The sequence below is a fragment of the Cyprinodon variegatus genome, unplaced genomic scaffold (assembly GCF_000732505.1).
Source record: "Cyprinodon variegatus isolate N-32 unplaced genomic scaffold, C_variegatus-1.0 Scaffold5, whole genome shotgun sequence".
Taxonomy (NCBI): Eukaryota; Metazoa; Chordata; class Actinopteri; order Cyprinodontiformes; family Cyprinodontidae; genus Cyprinodon; species Cyprinodon variegatus.
In genome coordinates, this window is record NW_015150458.1 from 1,967,970 (window position 1) to 1,984,709 (window position 16,740).

At 37.8% G+C, this 16,740-nt stretch overlaps 1 protein-coding gene across 1 annotated transcript; it reads right to left on the reverse strand.

Moving 5' to 3' along the window:
* Nucleotides 1–4,819: 4,819 nt before the first annotated feature.
* Nucleotides 4,820–13,529, reverse strand: rcn1 (reticulocalbin 1). Its single transcript, XM_015374377.1, has 6 exons — nt 12,926–13,529; nt 12,084–12,277; nt 9,769–9,947; nt 6,843–6,903; nt 6,097–6,296; nt 4,820–6,021 (listed from the first exon to the last, which is right to left on the reverse strand). Exons 1-6 carry the CDS (start codon nt 13,150–13,152, stop codon nt 5,914–5,916), a joined length of 969 nt encoding a protein of 322 aa, XP_015229863.1. The 5' UTR covers nt 13,153–13,529; the 3' UTR covers nt 4,820–5,913.
* Between the last annotated feature and the right edge of the window lie 3,211 nt (nt 13,530–16,740).

Below are 16,740 nucleotides of genomic sequence, written 5' to 3' on the forward strand. Positions count from 1 at the left end.
GCAGGGAAGTTTAGTTTGGACAATAAAAATAAGTAGGCAGAAGAAAGCTTTAGGCCAGATAATATAAAGATAAAAAAACAACATTTTAGGTTAAGCTGTAGTAATTTAAAATCAATTTTCTATCCTGAACCTTTTTTTTTTCCAATATCAAAACAATCACTAAATAATTATTGTGGCTTATTAAGTGAAAACTGATAAACTGATACTCTTTACACTTCTGCATGACTGATCTCAGTTCTTTCACTGACTATGAGGCAGATTTGATCTGTTTAACAAAAATATTGTACTATAAGTGTTAAAAAAGACACAAATTGTTTCTGTCTGACATTTAATAAAAAAATGTTTCAAGTCAGCATGGACTACTACATTAAGAAGCACTTGGTAAATGACAGAACATGTCCTGTGGTCTCATGAAGCTGAGTTCACTGATTCTAGCTGGAATAGGATACATTTCCCACACACCTTTGTCTAAAGCTACACAGCTTATATGTATTGCTTACAAATGTATGCACTTACGAATTAAAAAAAAAAAATCACAAAAAATATTCTGGCTCATTCATTGCACACGCTAGCTTGTCTTTGAAGGCTGATATGGGGCTGGGATGTTATCTCCAGCAGTCACTGGGAAAGAGGACAGAACAGCACCTCATTACAGGACAAGACGCCATGCACACATACACTCACACTTTGAAGCAGTTTAAAGTAACCAATTAACCCATCAGTCATGTTTTTTAGCTTTAGGAGGAAGCTGGAGAGATCTGGCACAAGCATTGGGTCAAACCCAGGACCTTCTAACAGGCAACGGTTCTACCGACCAATGTGCAGCCCTGGAAATAGAAATAACTTTGGCAACATAAATTGACAATGTTTGTAAATATCTGGTTATCATGTTATTAGCTTGAAAAAAAAATAAATCATCTCTGTCCTAAAGGATAAATGCTGATTTGATAAGATATTTTCTCCTGTTTAGGTACAGCATAAACATTATAATTTTGCTTCCTTTCTGTACCCTGATCTGTACGTGCAACTGCTATAAACAACCAAACGAATAAACTAAGTGTTATATGAGAGGAGAGGAGTCTAGCAGAGTGATTGGGGTCTTCAACTACAGCAGAAAATCTGCAATTTATCCTCCAAAAAGAAGCAAACCCAATTGCCTCTACCTTCAGCTGTCATGTCAAGACATGATATCATCGGCAAAACACCACAATGGTACTGCTGTGCTGCATGCTATTATATAACGGGCAGAAAGCTTGTTATGAAAGCATTAGCGCAGGGTTGGCTTTATATGTTCCAAAGATCATTGCAAATAACAGCCTGGGATACAAAACACAAGAGTAAATAAGACAAACATGAGGGAGCAGAGATATAAAGAAGAAGGCATCTTGATTGTAAGAGGCAAAGGGAAGTGACAGCTCGCTGAATGGATTGTGTATTCTGTTATGCAGACTGTTTAACGGGTGTGGCAGTTCAGAGTTTGCTGCTGTTAATTGGTGATAAGCAAATGGAGGTGGAGAATGAGAAGAAGCAGTTTAGTAGGGAAGCCTAAGTGAAATGAATCTTTTGGGTTGCTGAATGGTGCACTTTATGACCCTCTTTTCTGAGCGTCTTTAGCTCGATCTTCACCCAGAGGGCTCATTATTATCAGAGGAGAGGGGCTGATCTATGCAGACACTCATATGAGACCCGTCTGAAGGCATTAATACACACACACTCCATCCACCCCCCCAACCCAACCCAGTGTGAATGATTAGTACTCTGGAGTAAACAGGAGGGGCAGACTGTTTAACATGGCCAAGAGGCAACTAGCCTGTGTGGCCCCCTCCTGCCACATCTTCAAGCAAAGACACATTTGGTTTCGTTTACATCTCTGCACCCCACTGATACTCATCCACCTTCAGTCACACATTGGTTCTGAAATGTGACACATGACAAACCTTGTATGCCGTCTGAAGTAAGTGAGGACCTCTGGAGTTTCAGACCTCCCAAATATTTAAATGCATTAAGCTAGAATGATCCAACATGCAAATCATCGGAGCAGCCAATACATCCCATAATGGAGAAAAAATAGGAATAGAGAACCACAGTAAGTTTTTTTTTTTTTTTTTTTTCTTGCTGTTTAGCCATTTAGCCAATAAAGCTCTGGGAATTGATGTCCCATGGCTATGGCCCAACAGACTTGCCTTCATAAGCAGACAAGTACTGTATGACTGTTACCACAGGGTTTCACTTGATATTTGTACATTAAACTTTATGAAAATTATTTGGCGTATACGAAGGACATAAAAAGGGAGGTGAGAGAGAAAGAGGGGATAAGAACTAAGGGGAGAGAAAGAGAGAGATAGAGACAGGAAAGAGTACATGAAAAGAGAAAATAAAACAAAACAGCAAAAATAGACAACACAGAAGATTTACAGTAACTCCTAGAAGTCTGCTTCCACACCTGTATGAGACGAGAGGCACAAAAAAAAGAAAAGAACATAACAGCAAAAAGAAGACAACAGACAACTATAGTAGCGAGTATCCTTTAAATGTCCATGTGCGTTGGAGTCAGAACCGATGATGATAAATATTATTCAGGAGGGTACAGTATATATCTACAGCTGCAGCTTAATATTAAATATTAGTGTGTATCTGTCAACATCTGGAACCAAACCGCCATGGTATAAATGCATGGGCATACTTCTAAAGGATTTATAAAAGCTTCTTCATAAAGGAAAATATGCTTAATAGGAGGTGTGGGCGGCCCCAGACTCGTCCTACAGGGCCCAGGACAGAAAAAGAGGCGACGCAAAACCCAGATAGACAGAGGCACCTCAGATCATTGGGAGGGCAGATATAGAGACGGCCATACCTGCCAGAGCAGGGCAGACGAGAGCACCCGGGGTCCAAACCCTAAGGGGCCAAGTCCCAAAGGGACCAAGTCGCTGATGGGCTCACCCCTAAAGGCCACAGTGCCGGGGTCCAAAGGGGCCATTGCAGAGAGCCCATGGGCTCCGATACAGATTTTTTAAGGCTGATGGCGAATATTTTGATATCAGTCCAGCTGATCAGTTATACTTGCAGCCCTTATTTTAGGGCAGATTCTTCGAGCAGATATAGCTTTTTCTTTCTTCCTATATATGATAGCAATAGAGATAACGTAATGAGAAAAAATGTTACACAATGTAAGCAAAATAACGTCTATTAACAAAAAAGCTAAAGCTAAATGGGCTCCATAAAGTTTTTTCAAAAACAACTTTTAAAGAGAAATATATGTTTAAAACTGAAAAGGACATGAAATATGCAAAGAATGATTTTAAACTGAAAAGAAGTGTTTGACACTTCTCATCACGTTCAAGATTTCTTTTTTCAGTTTCAGATTTTTTCTTAAGTTTCAAACTGCTGTTCCCTCTTTGTGGTGGCAGGGGTTAGATAACATTGGATGTCAAAGTATGACTTTAGGCATATATTCCCTGCCATTACATTCAGAAATAGTAGGAACTAGAAATGCAATTAAAGCATGATAAATACATTTGTATGTGATTAAAACAAGTGCTTTAGTTTATTTATTTTTTCCATTAAAATGTTTTTTTTTTTTTTCAGTTCTAAAAATATTGTTCAAATTAAATTTTTCTCTCCATTGCAGTAAAAAATAAAAAAATAAAAATGAGTATCAAACTTCTTTTCTTCTATCTTTTCAGTTTAAATGTGAACAAACTTTGTGGCCCTTATTTTAACTCCATAGAAAATGCAGGGGAACCACAGTGCTACATGATCTGAAGCATGGCTGCTATATATGCACCAATGAAAAATAAAATGCACTAATGAATCAGCAAACAAATGGGAGTGCTAACGATACATGGAAGAAAAGCAGAATATCGGCCGATGTATCAGTCCATTTCAAACAAGGAACACCTTGTTGATTTTAAGACCTGGAAAAAACCCATATAAAACTAGATAAAGCAAACTTAAATATCCCCTTCCTACGATGCCATCTAATTATTTGAAGTAAACAGTAAAAACATCCTAACATAAAAGGAGTTTTGCTTTTGCTCTGAGATTAAAGTAATGTCCTACGATATAACACAATAACGAAGCCAACACAGGCATCCATTGCTCCATCCCTTGTTCCTAATGAGCTTTATCGCATTGGTCCCGCTTGACTTGTTTTTCTAACTGGCACACATATCTGTGTGTTCCACATGAGGAAGCAGAGGGGACAGGCTGGGTGGCAGCGTCGCTTTCTCAGTTACATCCGAGAGTTTTACTGCAACAGCCAGCAGCAACAGCAAGTCATCTTAACTCCGGATCTGCAGTGCATGTGGACCGCAATTAGTCTCAAGAAGTGTCAACAGCATATGCTTGTTTCTTATGTCCAATGAATCAGAAGACAAAACGGAGGATTTAATGTTTGAGAGGCTTTGATTAGTTGTCTGGAAAAGTAAGAAAATGTTACGATTCAAGTGTAGGGACAGAGTGCAGGAAACTAAAAGCCTAAATGTGTGCTTGAATAGCCCCATTATGCCTCATTGGCTGTGGTGTGGTGAAGGAATACAAATCCTCCCGTGTACTACGATACTCTGATCACTGAAAAAACTAATCTATTTATTTCAGAGATCAGTATATTTCTTTCAATTTAATTATATCCCTGTTAAAAGTTGGAAAGCATTTTTTTCCCTCCTAAAAATAATAATAAACAAAAATCTGGACTCTCACTGGCCAGATTATATGGTAATCTAACATATTGTTGCGAAATAACAGTGAAAAAAAAAAAAAAACGTGATACAACCTCTTGTATTTTATATGTTTAATCTCATATGTTGATTTTTTTGTTTTAATGGCATTAGAATTCACAACCTTTTGTAAACAGTTCAGTAACCATTTTCTTTTACACCTCAGACCCTAAAAAAAGTCATAGAGTCATTACAATGTAATAAAGGACAGGGATTTAAACAAAAAACAAAACAAAAAAGGCATTTATCAATAGACATTTACTTTTTATGCAACTGGTCGGAATTACGGTATATATATATATACACCTTAGTGTTCGCAGTTTCTCACAAAAAGGAAAAAAAGGATTTAACAATATTTTGATCTCTATAAATATGTCTGAATAACTGTTTTCTTTTGATTTTCTTTTATAATATCAAAGTCACAAACTCCCTGAAAGGACAAACAAAAATTGGCAAAAGCCACTATGTAGGATGTCCACACTAAACTAAAAACTATTACCGTTTTCCCCCAGATGTATTTCCTGCTTTTAAGTAAAAAAATAATGCTTTCAACTAAAACCTAAAACAGCTGAATGATAAGTAACACGTCTTTAAAAATACTAATAAATACAATAAAAATAAGAGGAAGAAGAAAAAAAAAAAAGATGTTCACAGGCTACATTAAAACCAAAATCCGTGCAAAATTCATGCCATGTAACATCTATTGAAAAAAAAAATTGCTTCAACTGAAAAGAAACCCGTTACAAGTTAGTAAAACTGTAATTAGACTGCAAACACAGAAACAAGTTCAGTAAAAAGAAATATCCTACGGCTCGTTAACTTTCATCATCATGGTTATCTGATAAACATCTAATAACAGGAATCACAATAAATCCTCTAAGACAAAGTTTCACATTATCGATGCTATCACAAATTGTTCATATAACCAATGATTGGTTTGATCTACGGTAAAATCATTTATACAAATCTCTGAGGCAGCAAAACCTGCTGCTCCATGGCTGGAAGGCACTGATTAAAAAAAAAAAAAAAACAGAGCTGGACCCCCTTGGATTTGCTCCTGAATGTCAGGAACAAAACTATCTAAAAGAGGAGGGAAAAGGTCCAGGAAACCTTAGCAGGACCATCTTCTGTCCATCTTATGTGGAATCTAAAGTGTCTGTTGGAGAGGCATGCGTGTGAAGCCCACTCCATTGAGATATCAAAGCTCATCATGGTTCCTGGTGAGGTCCTCACCATAATTGGTGGCCTGACTTCCGACAAACATGTTCCAGTTTTCAAGAATCTCCTGTTTGGTCAGTTTCTGATCCTGATGAGACAGAAGAGGCAAGATGAGTCTTTATGATTCATATAAACAGATATGACAGTATCTAAGGCAGCATACCCTGTCCTGGTCGGACTCGTACACCAGATGCCTGGCCTCGGCCTGGGCGTGGTCATAGTCCTGTGGCAGGATCCAATGCCTGATTTCATCCTGGTCCATCTTTCCATCTTTGTTCAGGTCTCGGAAGTCAGAGAACTGTTCCCTCTCAGTCCTGACCCAGTCTGGCTCAGGACCCCCATCCTCGTGAGCAAACATGTCAGCTTCAAATAAAAAAAAATCCAACTGTGATTTAGGAGAGGGTATTTTTAAGTCTTTCCTTTAAGTCATTTTCTTGAATAACAACCAATAATGCTAAATATATTAATCTGATAAATAAATCAATAAATAAAAGCACAAAATCCTTTTAAAAATCTTTAGTAAAATCAAATAACAAACCAAAAGAAAACCTTAAAACATTTGCTTAACATTTGTATTCTGCTCTTAAGCAAACATCTGCAGATTTTCTTTACATTTTTTGGGAAAAACATTGGGTTTAAAATATCCTTATACAGTTTTTAACTGTATTGGAAAGAAATGAGCATCTTTGACTGTATGCTAAAGAAAAGTATTACTATTAGCTTCCTAATAACTTGGATGATTCTGGAAATAAAATATCTTCTCAACCCAACAACTGGGACTTCTACCCTTTGCCTCCACGTTCCTCTTATTTCCTCTCTGTTCACAGAGTCTGCCACTTAGTGATTTCTCAAAACTTTTGTTTTGTTTCAGTCGACTTATTTGACAGGATTTAATTCCCTAAAACTCACCAATGTACTCGTCTTCATCCACATGTCCGTCACCATTCCTGTCAATGTCCTCCAGCGTTTCCTGCATTCAGAACGAGTTAACAGCGTCATTAACAGGAAACACGAGGGTCAAGTGTAATGGGACTTCCACTGCGAGGAGCTAAAAGAGAAACATGTTGCCCCTGGCTGTAAAAGTGAATAAACGTGCGAGGGTCGACTTTTAGCAGAGATGGCGGACTGACACTGCGATTACATCGCTTCTAATGAGAACTTAAGCCACTTCATTTATTTCCTTTAAAGCGAAATAACATTTCTCAGAAAACAGTTAGTGAAAATTAAACATTCAAAACTAATTCATGTTTTCTCAGATTTAATAAAGATGTTGCAGGTTTATCCCTGTCAGATTATATCTGATAAATACAAACAGTGAAATTGAGCAAACCCAGAAATCCTGTTCACTGCAGACGGACGGATGCTTGTTGGCACCTTACGTAAATAGCAGCTAAAAGTCCTATTTTTTCCACCATGACCTTAACCAGGCTGCCATCTTTAAAAGGCTGCCTCATCACAGGTGAGGTGAGCATATTTAACATATCTGTGTGCAATAAACCCTTCTAAGAGGATTCAATCCATGTAACACACATTGTTATTTTGGTTATCAAAAAAAAGATCAGGATGTTGCATTAGAAGATCAATATTTAACATCCAAAACTGTCTGATAAGCTTGAAGATTTGTTGAATGGAAATCGAAAAGAATGTAATCATTTGGATGAAAATTGGAGATTACAGTAAGAAACTAGAAAGAAGAACTACCGGTAGTTAACACAGATTTGTCAAGAACCCGGCTTTCACATTCCAGCTTTTTTCTTTGTATTCATAAAAAAAAGTTAAATGTCACATTTATACAGCAGAAATAGAGGGACTTCTTTAAATGTACAGGGAACCAAAACTTGACTATCAGCTATAATAGGAGATAAATGATAAAAACTGATCACGTTAGTAATCCAACCAATTATGCAAAATGATCTAAAACACTTTTGACGTTTTTATAAACAACATATTTTTGAGAGGCAATCAGTAAGTTCAACAGACCAGAAAAAGGCTATTTAAAAGTATAGTTAGATGGTTTTCTTGTCTTTTCTGAAAATATTTAGCACTAAGCAGGTATAACTAATGCTTAGATTCTATATTTAAATATCTGGGGGGAACACTTCTTCATGGACACTGCATCTAAAATCTAGAGCAGACTTTCCGAAATCACAGTTTTAAACCCGGCTTAAATAACGGCATGAATAACTGCAGCACCTTTCCAAAGTTTATAAAAGACGATTTAATGCACATAAAGAAACATTTCTGCATTAATAATCTGTCTCTAGTAAACCTAAATCACAGCCTTGTTGTCATGAATATGCAGCCCGAATTTAAGTGCCGACAAACAATTTGATGTTTCAAACAAAAAGTCAGTCTTATTTTTCTCTATGTGCAACATATATAAAGAGAGAAATTACATTTTCCTAAGAGGCAAATGAAATACCCACTACAGGAAGAAAATCAGCAGAATGATTGTTTGATGCTGTGAAAATTCAATTCTATTCAGTTTATTTCTATAGCGCCAATTTCCAACACGTCATCTCAAAGCACTTTACAGTTCAACCAGATCATACAGTCAACTTGATTCAAAGTTTTCTATCCAAGGAAAACCAGACAATTGCATTGACTCACTGATTCATGCTTGTAGCGACAGTGGAGAGGAAAAACTCCCTTTTAACAGGAGGAAACCTCCAGCAGAACCAGACTCATTGAAAACAAAATCATCTCAGAAATCATCTAGGAATCATTTCCACCAAACAAAAAGTGATTTTTTAATATTCACAAAATCAGTTTTAGTTTTAACTGAAATTGGGAGCTGCAGTGCCACCACCTGTTTATATCACAGTACTTCCCATTTTATATGCATCTGAATTTATTCTGATCAGGATCCACTGTGATGATGGGCTGCGATTGGCTTTGTCTTTACTCGAAAGTATCTGGATCATCTTTGCCTGATTGGCTTTCCTCTAGATTTGGATCGCTAGCAAGGAAGACTAGAGTTTGTTGTTTGGTAGATGTTCAATATCTGTCCCCTGAGATCAGAAATAATGAGATCACAGCAGGTAGAAATATGAAGCCAGAGATTCTAACAGAGAGCTCTGTTATGTGAAGGAGTGAGTGGGTGTATAGTTGGCACTCAGAGAAGACTTTATGTTCTTGCCTGAACCTGCACAACAAACTCCATTAGTTTTCTGTCCCGCTACCCTACAGCCATGTTCTCCCTCAGCCACAAAGTGCCTCCTTCTTATGTTTCTCTCCGGAACAACAGGCGCTATCAAAGACTCCTTTTTGCAGAGCCGTGTAAAAGATGGGAATAAGTTGTTGAGGTTTGAGGAGGGGATGGGGGAGTCGGCCACGTACATCTGTGTATCAGTTATAGGGAGTCGAATCTGTGACAACTGTGTTCATTACAGCCCGGATCAGTTAAAAACGCCGCCGTCTGAGCCGTTCCTTTGTTAAGAGTTGAATTATTAACTCTGTCAAATGGGTGGTACAAGTTTTATGAACATGGCAGGGTAATGCATCGCCGCTAACGTTTGCCGCCGCCAACGTTCAGCAAACCCAGATTTATATTTAAAGATGGAGGCTTTAATGGGACTGTGTTCGTTCCCACTGGGCCTGTTCCAAAAAATTCAACAGTCACAATGATTTACGGAACCGGTTAAAGTTTGATTAGGATGTCATCCAAAAGGTGGACAAATTATCTAAAATTTTCAATGGAAATGAGTAATATCATTGACTTTTTAGGGGATTTAACTTCTTTAGGGTCCTTTAGTTTCATCCTAATAAGAAAACCTATGGTGGAGTGTCTCAAATAATCCTATTTAATGATGGTTCACAGAAGGGAAGGACTTACTAGAATCACAATATCTTTCATGCGTTCAAACTCCTCCGGATGGAGGAAGGATGTGAACTCTTCCCTGTCTGCTGCCAGGTCACCGTTCAGATCTGCTGTTTTAAACCTCCTCTCATCCCGAGGAAGCATCTTCTTAAAGCTGAACTGGTCTGTGGCGTCCTCAAACTCCTGTGGATTGGCTGAGAACGGAGGTTAAAATCAGGTTATTATCCAGCAGTGATGCAACTTTTTAAAGATGCCGTTATAAAGAAATAGAGATTTAACAAGCAGCTTATTTCCCCCTAATTGTCTGAGAACTGATCAGCAGGTCAAACACAAACCAGTTGAGAACAAATCATAAGAGGGGTGGGCGGGGTTAAAACCATGGCTATGTGTAAATTATGACTTTGCGCTCAGACACCATTATAAATGGCTTAAAGATCTGGCATAACTGAGACACTGATGGATGTTATTACCATGTTTAGCAGTTCAGTGGTGAAAGTCCCTGAAAGCTGTGTCAACATCTATCTATCTATGTTCCTGCACGGAACATAGATCAGTCAGGCCTATTACCCAGTTTTCAGTTTTTTAGCTCTGAGTCTGGAGAGGATAGTGAAGCTTTCTGGTGACAAGAAGTGAGATGTATAAACAGAGATTTTCCAAAACCAACACAACACTAGAAAGAGGGGAGAATGGCTTCCTGTAACTGTTTATGAAATGTTTTTCCAACTCCCCCCACGATTCTAAATTCTTTAACTGAGCTTTGTTTTTGGGCTTCAAGCTATGTTTTTAATTTAACCGGTTCTCTCTACTTGCATTTAATTGTTTTCCAGCATCTTGCAAAAGGTTCCAAAAAAAAAAGTCAAAGTGGGAGTGGGTAGTGTCGTGTTGATTTGATAATTTTTAACAACAGCTCAGCAAACTGCCTAAAGGTAAAGAGGACGATGTTTTATTTCCAGGTGGATTATCTAAATAAGTGGTCCTCCTAATTGTCAATCACTCTGGTGATATGTTTAAGTAAGGCCGCCCTACGTGCTCATCCCGCTGCTACTTTTACTTTTAAAACAGAGTGTGCACAAGGAAAAATGAGCTTCTGCATGCTCTCAAACGCATTTGATAGGTGTTCCAACTCGGGAACAGGTACAGGGTTGTGCATGTGCTTTTGTTTTTCAAGTGAGAGGGCGGGTCTTTTAAAAAATTTGTGAAAATCCTCCACAATACCTTTAAACTAACTGTATGAGAACGAGTGCCCATGATTGTCGACTTCAGAGATACAGCGGTCGCTAGGCAATCAGTCTATATAAGGTAATTCAGGAATTTTTTTTTAACTAGTAAGACAGTGTTTGATGCATACTACAAGAGCAACATCAGTGCCTAATTATTTTACCTTTCGGTCATACAAGTAACCCATGATGGTTCAAAAATCAGACCATTCTGAACTGCAAGGAACAGATTTAATCACCTTTTCTATATTCCGGTGTAAAAAAAAAGACGTGTAATGACAACAATTCCATCAAACGGTCCTATAATGTTGATGAAAAAAAAAAAGTCTGAAGCTAGTCTAAGTCTAAATCTTATTTAACTATTTGAGATCCTGCACTCTTCCTTGAAGATCCTGCCTTCTTCATTTCACGTTGCAAGCAAGAAGAGATTTTACTAACCCTTAAAGACAGCAAAATGTTGTGGATGTTTTTCCGCATACAGTTAATCAAAAATAAGTTACAGACAGCTAAAGAAACTAGAATAATGTTAAAAGAACCTTGAGTCAAAGAGAGTCTGGCCTCTCTTTCAGAGCTGTCCCTCTTTGTAGGTACGAGAAGGCTGAGTGAATACTTTTATAAGTAAATGAAAATCAGCACTCATAAATCAATATTAGAAGGGATGTGATAGGAAATGGATATTTCCAACCAAAACGTGCCTTGGTTCTATATCTGTTATAAAAATTAAAAAAATGAAAATCAGAAGTTGGAAAAAAATCAGCTTTTATCTGTATCTTCACTTGTTAAAATGCCTATAATTGTAAACATCCCTTAATAACAATATAATATAATATTCTTGAATTTTTCTTCTAATGAATTAAATCAAAATTAAGACATCGGTGTGTAAACAAATGAATCAAATACCTTAATCCATCTTTTTTTTAAGTTCTAAAGAAATAAGATAGGTGTTAGCGAGAAACTACTTGATGCTTTAAAGGGATCCCTTCAGTTATTTATGGGCTTTTTAAATATAACATGGATCATTTTTTTTATATTGTCACTCATATTGGGTGAGAAAAGCCTGATTGGTACATCTTTAGATAAATCAGAGCTTATCTCCCAGCAAAGAAGCCATACCCAGGTAGTATCCATACGTGGCCTGCTTGTACTCATCCCACTGGATCTTGTCGTCTTTGTTCAGGTCGTAATCAGCCCACACCTTTGCTACGTTCTCGTACACGTAGCGCTTCTGGACACGCTTTATCCAGGCCTTCAGTTCATCCGTTGTGATGTATCCATCCGCGTCTCCATCGATACGATCCACGATTTTGCTACGAGGACATGGATGATAATGATACCACATGTTAATTCTTATTTCAAATAGAAACCTTATAGGGCTATTTGACTCATGCGTCCTTGATAATCTATAAAAACATGCAGTGGTAGCTTAACAGAAGCATTGGCTTATAAATGTGTAGTAACAGAATCTAATGGGTCAGAAATCTGCAGCAGCTGTGGGGAAGAAAAAAAAAGCCTAATTGGTGCACATCTAAGTATTTTAGTTAAAGGGACACACCTTCAGAGATTACTCCAGTGGGTGGAGCAGAGCAAATCTAATTTTAGTAATGAAAATGCACTGTGGGATGTGGTGTATTCTTAGACATATGTGCTGCCACGTTGAGATGCTCCAACTGGGGAGGGTCCTCCCACTCTCAGCTCCACAGCTCACACATATGTGGCACATAATGCCAACTTGAAAGCACACCTTCAACATAGTGGCTGCACAGCTTTGAGAGTGAAAACACATTTAGTGCAACAGCAGGGCTGATCTTTAATAATAATTTAGAAGCAGCAGACTCTATGCTCTCCTGTTAGCGTGTAGTATAACATACAGGAACATGTTATAGCTTAACACACACCCCAACATGTGGTTTATATTTACAATAGCAGAAATAAATAAATCAGAGCATCTTTCTTACCTCAGTCTGTCTCTGCTCTCCTCTGGGGTGAGCTGGTCAAACGTCTTGGCCTCGTCCTTACCCAGAAAGGCCTCATGGTCATACTGATAGCTCTTATTGTCTTCGTGGGCTTGCCTGCTCTGCTCTGGATCACGGAGAACCCTCTCTTTCCTCAGCGTGGGTTTCGCATTTACGACGAAGGCGCTCAAGATCACAGCGATCAGCAATCTAAAACTAGCACAAGCCATCAGTTTCTGGTAATGATGCTGACTTTAATCAGTAGCCCCCCCCTAAACACACACTAACAGGCCTGTATAGTCAGTTGGCAAAGCGTCAGCAGCAGTTGTTGCTTGTTTTGCTAGCTACACCTATAAAAAAAAAACGAGCTTTCTTTTTCATACGTTGGAAGAAAAGTCTGTTAAAAAATAAAACAACAGCAATGGCTCCTAGTCCCCCCCTAAAAACACCTCCAGCTCCTCACTAGTACAGTTTGATAGCAGTGCCGTCCTCTTCCAGAGCTAAGGATGCAACCAACCCGGGAGTTCCTGCCGCTTTACGTACAGCCAATCACAGGCCGCGTTTCACAGTTTTCTCCTCTTGGTCCAATCAAATCTTCCTTCCGATTCCTAGACGGGATTTTCGTAATATTAGAGGATTTCAGGCGCCACGTTGCAAGCTGACTTAATAAAAAGAGTAGAAAAAGAACGGATTGTTCATTAGTACGGCGTCACTTTTTATTTTATATAAACATACATGTGATAAATACAGGAATATGTTGCGAAACAACAACAGCAACCCACGTAACTCTGTTTTCCAAGTTTGAAACTTGGAAAACAAAGTCTTATGCAAAGTATTAATCTAACTTTTTCATTTTTTCGGTTACATTACAACCAAAAACGTCATTTTATTTTAAAGAAAGTTGCACAAAAACTATATTTTCTCTATATAATTTCTCATTTGAAAAATAGTTCAATGTTTGATTATTTGAGTAAAAGACTGGGATAAATTAAGTTTGATCCAGTTTTCTCTATACCATGACCAGGCTCCTTGTATCCCTGCTGGAAAACATTATGGTGCTGCCACCTCCATATCTTGTATTGTCAAGTGGGCAAAAAAGCAATGTAAAGTCTCAGTTTCTTGCTATTTCTCACTCATTATTTTACACATAAGTAAATAACAGTCCACTTTGGACTCATCTCACCAAAACAGAAAGCGGTTTTCCATGTTTGCTGTGTGTTCTTAAAACATGCAAATTGGACTTTCTACGTATTCTAGTTCTACTCTAAGCCAACTAACCAGCTGATGCCAGTTGTCCTGTTAAACCCACTGTCTTCCTGTCAGCTATATTTACGTGTCAATTTTCTTCCCAAAACTAATAAATAAAATGTTATCCAAAAATCAAAATCAGCTACCTGCCAGCCAGCTTGACCCTTTTCCAGTTAAAACTTCCCCATTCATTCCTTTCATAACCACTATCATCCACTCTTCCTTTAACTCTTGAACGGCTCTTTCATCTCTAAAAACAGTGTTGTTATTCCAGTTCTCAAAAAGCCTGTTGCAGATCCAAATACCTTTGATCATCGTCATCCAATATCAATCTCTTCCCTTTTTTTTCATTGAATAAGCTGCAGCCTCCAAGCTCCAATCACACCTCAGTGAACAGTCAAGCATTGTTAAAACTCATTATCCAATTGCCTGATAAATCTCTACCCCAAAACCTTTATTCAGTGTAAATCCCACTCTTAAAGATTGTTTCCTGTTTCTGAAGGTGTTCCCCAGTGTTCCATATTCCCCCTTGTTCATTATTATCCTCCCTCATGGCTACATATTATGCAAAAATAATATGAAGTGTAGCTGTTACACTGATGACAAACAGCTGGTCTTGCTAATACCCCAAGCCCCTCCATAACCTCAAACTACTCCAGAACTCTCCAGTGTGGGTCAAAACTTTTTCTTCTTTAAGTGAACACCTGACCTTGTTTCTTCAACAGTTTCTTTGATTCCCAGTAGTATACATGATTGAATGAATGGTTGAATGAATGAATGTATTAATGAATGAACAGCTTTAATTCAGACAATCCGGTAAAATTACAAATGCAAAACATAAAAATATTATATAATTTTAATTATATATAGATAAATACATGTACAATTTAATGATTATGTAGAAGAGAGGGTATGAAGAAGTGAAACTTATTTCATGATACCCCCCTCTCCTTCCTGTAATCCTAAACAACAGCAATCTTTCCTAATTCCTATACTAAAAGATCACAGAAGCATTGATCCATAGATACTTCCTATGTTAGAGAAGGCAATAGTAGACTAGCTCTATAGGTGGCATGACCTTAGAAAGAAGCACAATTAAGCTGATGAGCTCTGAGCCAGTTTCGAGGCCAAGAGAATGGAGGAGAGAAACTACAGTTTGTTGCAGTAAAAGCTCTGTCTAGTAGAGACAGGACTAAACATTGAAAAACAGATCAAACAGCATCATCTACAACAGTGGTTCCCAGACTTTCTTGGTGTGCCTCCTTGTGATTCAAAAGACATTTTTCAAGCCCCTTCTGACTAATCATTTTGACGGCTGAACAAAGAAATTGCATTGCAGTAAAATATATTGCAATAAAATAAACTACAATCTTCATTAAATCACAAAACAATTTATTTTAAAGTATAACTATTTTAAGTTTTACTGTCTTTTATTACTATGTAATTGAATTCAATTTTGTCAGTGATATAATTTTTTTTAAATGAATGCATTTTTTAAACGCATGAATTTAATAGTTCTTGTAACAAATAAATAAAAATTGGAGAACAGAGGTAGAATGTAGCAGACTGTGGAAAAGTGATCTTTATGTCGCCCAGCAGCCTAAACTTATAGTACATAAATAACTACAGAGAAAGCTCAGGATAACCTCAGCCAATCTAACTAAAAATAAAAGTTTTAAGTGTAGTCTTACAAGAGGACAGAATGCCTGCAGACTAAAACAGGGGGTTAGTTCCACAGGAAAGGAGGCTACTTTGCTAAATATTAATTTTTTTGAAATTCTAAGAACCACCTGTAAACCTGCGCTTTTTTGGGGGTGAGGTCCTGTTACGAACATATTGAACAATCAGGTATCTATGATATGACATTGCTAAATTATCGATGAAGGGGAATTTTTAATTCTATTGTGGACTTAGAATAAAGCGGCTGATGGTTAAATATATAGTGGAGGATGTTCTTTTCCCAGGTGGATCATCAAAAAAGATTTTCCTCCTAATTGTCAATCATTATGGTGATATGTTTACATATGGCTGTCCTATGTGCTCCTCCCTATTTTCACTCACCGGTGCTGAGTCTGACATAGTGAAAAAAATTGCTAATCTTCTTTTTCAAAGTAAGCTTGTATGAGTGATGCAAACAGCAACTTTTAAACAGAGTGTTTACGAGGGGAAAAGGGGTCTTGCATGCTCTCATACGCGCTTAATAGACATTCCCTCTCGGGAGTGGGTACAGGGTTGTGCATGTGCTTTTTTTTTTTTTTGAAAGGGGAGAGGGCAGGTCTTTTCAAAAGATCACGAAAATTCTCCACTTTAACTATAATAGAAGAAATATGATCTTGCATCTGCGATGGACTGGCAACCTGTCCAAGGTGTACCCCCCTTCTTGCCCGTAGACAGCTGGAGAAAGGCACCAGCACCCCTTGCGACACCCACCTATGGCCCTGAAAGACAAGCGGTAGAAGCCTGGATGGATGGATGATCAATCATTTAGTTTTTCTCTGATATCTCTCTCTCTCTCTCTCTCTCTCTCTCTCTCTCTCTCTCTCTCTCTATATATATATATATATATATAT